The sequence below is a fragment of the Osmerus mordax genome, chromosome 20, assembly GCF_038355195.1.
Source record: "Osmerus mordax isolate fOsmMor3 chromosome 20, fOsmMor3.pri, whole genome shotgun sequence".
NCBI lineage: Eukaryota > Metazoa > Chordata > Actinopteri > Osmeriformes > Osmeridae > Osmerus > Osmerus mordax.
Genome location: NC_090069.1, coordinates 7,775,914 through 7,784,220, shown reverse-complemented (window position 1 = coordinate 7,784,220; position 8,307 = coordinate 7,775,914). Strand labels below are relative to the sequence as shown.

At 40.7% G+C, this 8,307-nt stretch overlaps 1 protein-coding gene across 2 annotated transcripts in view; it reads left to right on the top strand.

Moving 5' to 3' along the window:
- Nucleotides 1-410: 410 nt before the first annotated feature.
- The window catches only part of ror2 (receptor tyrosine kinase-like orphan receptor 2), a 33,701-nt gene continuing 25,804 nt past the window's right edge, over nt 411-8,307 (top strand). For both annotated transcript variants that reach the window (XM_067258745.1, XM_067258744.1), the window contains exon 1: nt 411-484. In XM_067258745.1, the coding sequence (XP_067114846.1) occupies nt 430-484 (55 nt within the window). In that variant the 5' untranslated portion in view covers nt 411-429. The remainder of the gene's footprint in view (nt 485-8,307) is intronic.

The window sequence follows — 8,307 nt, the reverse complement described above, 5'->3', positions numbered from 1 at the left end:
TGTCTTTTGCTGCAGGCAATAGCTCATAAAACTGCATATCCCTCTTTTCAGACAAAAGCCCTGTTCCCAACACAGCTGTAATACATTTGGTTTTTAGACACAGCCTTTTTGGTTTGCAGAGCCCTGCACTCCTCTCCCCATCTCCCCTTCATCCCTGTCTCTGTGTGGCTCATTTGTCCAGAAATTCAGACCTCCCAATGATAAGATTTTAATTTTATATGATAAATTTATAAGCTGCTGGTTTTGTATGCGGTTGACATCACCATTTAATAATATAATGATAATGTATGATTATGGTTAAGTCATAAGAAGCCATGTTTTGCATTGTCATCTGGTCTGTTTGACATCTGTCGTGAAAAGCAGAGTAGGTTTATGTTCTAATTCTCTTCTCTTTTTTTTCCTGTAGCTGACCCTAGCATTTCCCAACCAATGGAATCAGAAGGTCTGGCAGAAGCCCAAAGTGGAGCTGCACCCACAGCTGAAGGTTAAAATACCCCCCGACTCGCTTTCTCATTTGTTTTACCCCCTCTGTTCCATAATCCTTATTTACAATGACAAACTGAGCCTTGTACACACATTTACACACTTATCATCTGCTGTAACTTTTTATTATCAATCCAACAAACTAACTGATGGATGGACTCCTTTATCTCTCCATTAAGAATAGTGGTTCATGTTAAGTCAGAGAGGGAATATAGGCCTCCAGAATTGACCCCATTTAGACTCTAAATGACCTCCCTGTTAAGTTCTGTGAAGACCAGTTTCTTCTCAAGCCTGGTGTCTTTGGCGCTCCTGTTTCCCAAGTATCTCTGTGTCTCCCTTTTTAACAGAATCCCTAATTTGATTCACAGTCAATTAAAGGGATGGATTATGTTTCCCCCATGGGGAAGTTCTGCAACTAAAAGCCTGCCATGAACAGAGCTAAACCTTCTTTAAGCCAGCCCTCATACTTCTGCTCGGCCATTGTGCTGATGGCCTTTGACTTCAATGATTGTAGACTAAGGAAGCAATTAAGTCAGAATGAAGCATTTGTCATAGTAGTTCCCTCCTCTTTGCCCTCCCCCCATATTTATCTCCCCCCTTTAAAAAAAGTTACCTTGAAACACATTTCTTCTGTCATGTTGGAATATTTACTGAACTGAGTAAGTTTTGAAGTGCTGCTCACCATGGAGGGCAATTGAACCCCAGGTTGGAAAAATTGGTCACACTTATCCACAACAAAATATTACTGGAAAATGCCCTTTCTGAATGGTCTCCACCAGAAACCACACCAGTCTCAATTTTGAAACAAGGGGCCCCACAGCCTTGCAGTATTAGGATTATTAATAACCACCGGATGAACTGTTTAATAACGTTTTGTGTGGCTGAGAACACTTATGTCAAACAGAATATTGCCTTTGAAAACCCTTGCAGATCATTATCCCTATGAGTAACAGCTACTGTAAGTATGGCTGAAGAGTGTAGAGGAATGTCACGTGTATGAATCAGATTGTAATTTTAGGAGAAGCAACCACTTTGCTTTAGTGGTCCTGGGTAATACAAGCAAAGCTAAATGTGATGGTGCACCAGAGACTGTTTTTGTTGGCCATCAGTTGTGAGCCGAGAGGAGTGGCACAGATTCGAGTTTCAGAGGAAGCTGCTTTTCATTACATCTATCTCTCAGGGAGAAGCTAATCAATCAAGCCTTGATATACGATATGACTCCATCGCCACAAGAGCCCCACGTTAGTCAAAAAATAGTTTGGCTTTTGACCAGGACTGATGATGAGTGTATACCCCTTAGATTACTGAACCGTGAATCTGAAATGTTCACCTCCTAATGAGTTTTCTGCATATCTCTAAATGGGTTTAGGGGTGTCTGTCGATGGTGCAAGGGTTGTTGACCAATTGTACGCCACTCTGTCAGCACTTGCAGCTTTGTTTGGCGTCCCCCAATCATTACTGAACACAACAGTCAAACCCATTTGATTATGTGTGCCTGGTGTGGGCTCCATGGAATTATTCCTTCATCCCTCCTTTATTTGTTAGAGAAAAAGAGACAGATTCTAAATGGAGGACAAGGAAGCTTAAATTAACCCCCTAAAATCATGACGTCATTCATCTCCACTGTTCTGAGCACAGTGCTCTACCATGGTGGGGATGGGCACTCGTTTCCTTGTTTCCATTGCGTAAGCTTTACCACAACTCCAGGCAGATGTTGAGAAAAAGCAGGAGGGAAGTTGTGAAAGGGTGAGTGTGTCTATGCATGTTTAGATTATCTCATACATTGTAATCAGTAAAGGACATGGTGAGGTATGAGGGTCTTTAGGATAAAGGCTACATACTGTAAAATAGTCCTGCTGTCCTTTTCAGTGGGATCCAGACTGAAAACAGAAACTACCTAAAAAGAAGGCAAAAAGTTCAGTAGTCTTTTATATGGAAAGCTTTACGAGATGGTACATTTGGAAATTGCTTTTATTGGGAAAAGGCAATTTTTGTTAATCATCACTTCCTCATATCAGTTCCAAGTTGTGTATAGAAAGGATAGTGTACAATAATTACCAACAGAAGACAATACAGAATGTTCATAACTGCAAACACCATTTTATTTTTTATTTTTTTTTCTGCTATCAACCTTTTGTATGGATGTTTAGTGGAAGTTTAAATGTATAAAGCCTTTCACCAGCTTTTTGAACTGATGCCCTAAGCACAAGAAAACACGATATATTCCTGACAGTTTAAGTGTATTTATTTGAACCAACAATTTGTGTCGGCCAACAGCCTTTCTGGCCTTGAGGAAGGGGAAAAACAGCAAAGTGATTTAGTTTTTTTCCAGTTTTTTGGATTTCACTGTGGATTTCACTTCACCCTCTCCTTGGCCTTGTTGATGGCGTGCGCTGTTTTGGATTACAGTTTTAGGCTCATGTTGCAAGTTGTGGTTTGGCAGTCTACGTCAATAAAAGGTCAGTCAGAATTAAATGTTACTCTACTGTCATCATATTGTTTAGCAATTGAGGAGGTAAAGGAATACAAGGAAACGATTCATCCTTGTCCTACAGTATGTATCTTACTTGCCGTAAGGTTGGGCGGTATACATATTGAAGCACGGACGGAACGGTATACGATATAGTTGTTTTTCTAAACATTTATAGTCCATTCGTTTCAATAGAATGCAAATCCGCACCACCTGTCAAATAAAAAAAATGCCTAAAAAGGGCATACCCAAAGTCAATTGAAAGCTGTTCTTGAACCATTTGTCTCTTTTGACAGGTGACACTCTGAAGTTATTTCCCCTGTTGTCAGGACCCCTGTAAGTCCTACTGTTTTTGAGTAATAGAAGCTTGAACACAAGGACATTCTTAACCAACAGGGACGTACACAGGAGGTGGCTAAGGTTGCCCGGGCAACTGCCCGTTTGCCCTCCTCGAGTCAAAGTGCCCCTAAATTTAAACAGGCCCATAATTTCATGTAGACCTAGATTGTAAAAATCGGCACCCGAAACATTTCATAAAGTAGCCTTATTCACTTCCAATCGTCATTCAATAATTCTTTGCCGGGGGATGGGGGGGTAAATAAAAAGGTATTATTTTTCATAATTGTTATCTCTAATGAAAGGTGGTATTTACAACGATCATATATTATAGCTAAATCCCCCATTGGTATAGCTGAAACACAAAAACTGAAGCATGAACACATTGGAGCGCGTTATCTGATTCACCAGAAAGAACTCTGCTTCTGTCAGCCATTTTGCGCCTGGACTTTTATTTTGAAGGTTCCAAAGTTAGCCAACATATTGGGTATCAGCGTCTGCAGAATTGCATTGGCTATAAGGCCAGCAAGCTCATTTCGAGAGCCAGATGAAGCCACTTTGAGTTGTTAGCAAAGAAAGAGAGGGGGGGGGGGGAGCGGGGGGGCAGAATGCACGGATTTTGGGAGCCACCTGGTTGGCTTTAGAAGGCTTTGGACAGAGCATTGAAGTTCCCATTGGGTCAAACGAGGTGTCAATCAAAAGGTCAGAGTGTAATGGACATTTTAAGAGCGTTCTATCGTAGATATTCAGAAGCTAACTGACGTTATGACCAATTGAACGTGAGTGACTGCACTGTTCAGTTGGCGAAGTCAGAATGATGCAACAAGAGATCATGGCTATTTCTGGATGTAATACATTGTTTTGGATTAACTATTTTACATGGCTAGATAGTTTGGCCCTTTGGGAATGTAATCAGACCATTTTTGTTGGGATGTTTTGCATAACTGGACAGCGCTGAGCCGTATTAGGTAAGTAGAAAATGTTTCTTTCACGTTCTTGACATTTTCGTGGTCAGACAAAAACGTTGATTGTACCTGCTGTGCTGTTGCTACTCGATCTTGAAATGGTTTATATCAATATAATCATAAGACTCGTAGCTTTCCAAGGATGTATGGCATGTGTAGCAGCGTTTCCGTGTGAGACCTCAGGCCTGGACCGCTAAGAGGCAATCTCAACAAAAAAACATTTGTTGTATTCAGTGACGGCTGCTGGTGATTGGGTGGGTGGGCTAAAAAAGTGTAGGCTATAGAATCGGATATAGGTTGTAGGGGTGGCCGGTATACCGGTATGAACGCCAATACCGGTATGGCATTGTGCCACTATATGGATTTTGCCATATCATGGATATCACGATATATAAATAAATGTATTAAGTAAAGTGTTTCTGTTTGGTATAAAATAGTCAAGTCAAGTGATACAGCCTAGTGGGCTAGTTCAAATTTGTATCTTTTACAAAAAAAAACATTTAAGCATGGACACTGCATGCATTGTGCCAGCCAATGAAAGTCAACAAACAAGCTAGCGCAACTCCAGAGGAAGCAAACACTTATTGGAGTAAACTGCTTTTGTTGGCAAGTGTAAGCAAGCTTTAATGATGTCTGAAAATAACGCCAGTGGGGTGGATTTGCCGGACAAGAAGAATTGGTAAGAAAAGGGGGCCTCTTCTGTCGTTTGGAAAGGGTTTGTATTCAAGTTATCCGACATCGACCGACAAACAGTAGCCTACTCTGTAAATTGTGACCTTGAATTGTGCTAGCTAAAGGTGGAAACATTAGCAATCTTTTTCACCACCTGAAAGCCATGCATGTGCGCAAATATGAACAATCAGAATGCGTTTAACAAATCCAATGTCAGGTTGGTTAGAATTGTGAAATGTTTATTGTAGGCCAACAGAATCGAATATTCAGCCATGTAATAATTGTTTATAGCTAACTCACTACAACTATTTAACATAGTTTTCTTGCAATCCCATAAACGTAGGCTACTGTTGAACGCTAAAGTCGCTCTCCTGTGGCAAAGCACAGCAAAAGTTGGAAAATTCAACTCATGCGACACACCGGAATTACCCAATCCCAATCCGTCCGAGTGTGGTAGATTAGCTGCTGCAGTGCGGATTGCATTGTCATGATTTTAAGAATAACAAAAATATTGTGATATATACCGTTACCATCAGTGCTTACGAATTATACCGTGATAAACATTTTGGGCCATACCGCCCAGCCCTAATAGGTTGTGTAGGCTATAGAATCGGCTGTAGGCTATAGGCTACATTCATCAATAGTTCACGCTGAAGCAAATGCAGAATTACATCCGAGATACAAAGTTAGCTCTACAACAACAGAAAAGTGAATTCTTAGCTACACTTTGCCAGTCCTTTCTCTCAAACCAACTAACACAAAACGTACAATTTTGTCATTTGTCCTTTTATGTAATTTGAACATTTGGATAGTGACAGTCAGTCGTTACAACGACTGCCTGAACAGTTGTCTGAGACGTTGTAACGTCTCTCTGAGACGTTACAACAGTCTCAGAGAGATTCACAGCTCCCAACACATGAGAAATCTCAGACTAGAGAGAACATAGTTGGAGCTCTCCTTGTAGTCATGACAAGGGACGTTTACCCAGTACTTTCTCCTGACCCCGAACATCTATTAAACCTGACAAATAGACACAATCTACTCTTGTTAATATCAGTAGTCTTATTAGTATCCAATGACTAGTTGTATTGATTGAATGAATTTAGCCCAAATGGGTGACAAATCAAGAGGGCGTGCCAGACACCTGTCACTCACAAGTCCACACTCTTGTACAGTACTACCCCTGGCTGTCATTGGTCAAAAGTCAGTGTCCTTTGTGCTGAATAAATTAAGCCCAAACCAGAGCCATAGAAAAAGAGTTGCGACACTCCCATAGACCCCCATTGTAATCGAAGAATGCGGAAGTAATGCGTGTCATGGGCCGACCCATAGTTCCAACCAGAGCCATAGGCTGTTTATCAATCCGAAGAACGCTAAGAACGTACTTGTGTTCTTGAGGAGAACGTTCTTGCCAAGTGTCCTTGTGAGAATGGTCTTGCAAGACCGCAAGGACAGAGAACGTACCTATCTTGATTGAGATGTGTGTGTGCTTGGCTATTGCGCAAACTCAGCTCATTAACGGTATGACAACAGCACTGGCATTATCAGCGCAACATTTGATAAACCTTTGCTGCCTAGTGTAATAAGGTCATGTAATAAATGTAAATAATAACAAGTAGCAGACATGATACAACACACCAGTTACCAATTGATATGATGTGTTAATATTGCTTTAAATTTAGTTGGTATTGCTGTCTGTTCGGCAGAAAACCATTCAACTGGTTGAGAGCGGTGGGTCTTTTGGAACTATAGAGAGCTACATGAACCACGTTATCACTTGTCAATGAGATTGAGTGTCACAACTCTCTTTCACTATGGCTTTGGCCCAAACTAGCAGCAAATCAAGGCCTCAAAGCCTGTCACACACACTATGAAGATGAATGGTAGCTGATGTGTTTGTGCTGGAAAAAAGAAGCACAATAGTGTGACTATTTGGTGTTGCTGCTCTTGTTGCCACCAACATTTTAAACAATCTGTTTTTTTATAATGATCTAATTATTGGGTGTGCTCAAGCCTTCGGCGAGAGCACAACCTTTGTTCTCTCACATATATATTTATTTATTTATTTATTTTCGCCCCCCTAAGGATCAGTCAATATTTGGACTACATACACAACGGCGGTGTCAAAAGGTTCGTCTTGGTAGCGATTGCGTTGGTTGTATTTTTATTTACGTTCCGTTGCATGGTTTAAGTAGAAATTGCGTTTTTGTGGTGAAAAGTGAAGCTAATGGTGGCTAATTTGCTAGCCACAGTCACTGACGTTACTAACGTCACTACGTCACTAACGTCACGAAAACACGCGTGACTACCTGTAGCAGAACATTCGTTTCACATCTGTTAACTTGGGGGATAGCTAGGCTAACTATAGCTTTACTGCAAGGCAGCTGCAGGAACGCCACAAGCAAAGAGGCCAGGGTGATAACTATTTACTCATTTTACTTTGTGATGTGAAACACAATTATGAAATGTAATGTACAATATTAGCTGATATTATTAAGGAAGTAGGCCCACATCTACTTTTGGAAACGGTAGTCTACTATTTCACTGAAGCATTAGCATCATGACATTAGCCTCTGTTGCCCGGGCAACACATACTACAGAGGTCTATGATGCATCTGTTTTCAATCTTTAAAATAAACATTCCTCACAAATACATTTTCGTTGTAGGATTTATTATGACATTACATTACAAGTAAACGATTTGTGGGTGAAATTATCATTACCTGTGGTTTCAAACCAGTGTTGCTCACTGCAATGCTGTAGCCTACACGAGACACTACAAAAACATCTACACAGCTGTAGGAAGTCAAACGGCACTCCCCTTACTTAATCAAAAGTCTATCTAACTACTAACCTGAACTTCATTGCCACAGCCTAAACGTTGCCAATCTGTTCATGAAAATAATTAATTTCAGCCTAAACCGTACAACGGAACGTTAAATCGAATTCAACCAACGCAATCGCTACCAAGACGAACACAGCAGTAGTCTAGTATGGTACTGTAGTAGTAGAATTTACCTGGGCAACTTCTCCACACAGGGCTGTATCGCATTTTGCGTTGTTACTGACAATGATCGCTACCAGTGAGCTTTTTATGAATGAGCGATTTTCCACTAAATAAATGTCAAGCTTATTTACGTTTTTGGGGGCATATTTTCAGTTAGCAGATGGTACTGTTTGAATCGCGATTCTATCTTCTGCCGGTAAAGTCGTAGAATAATCTTCAAAGGGGGTTCTTTATTAATGAATGAATGCAATATGAGTAGGCTAAATGCCTGAAAATATCACGAGAAGGGACAACTTAAAAGGACGTTTAAGTCATAGAGATTAGGTCCATTTTAACACCGGTCTGCCAAATGTATTCGTTTTGATTCAGCCTGT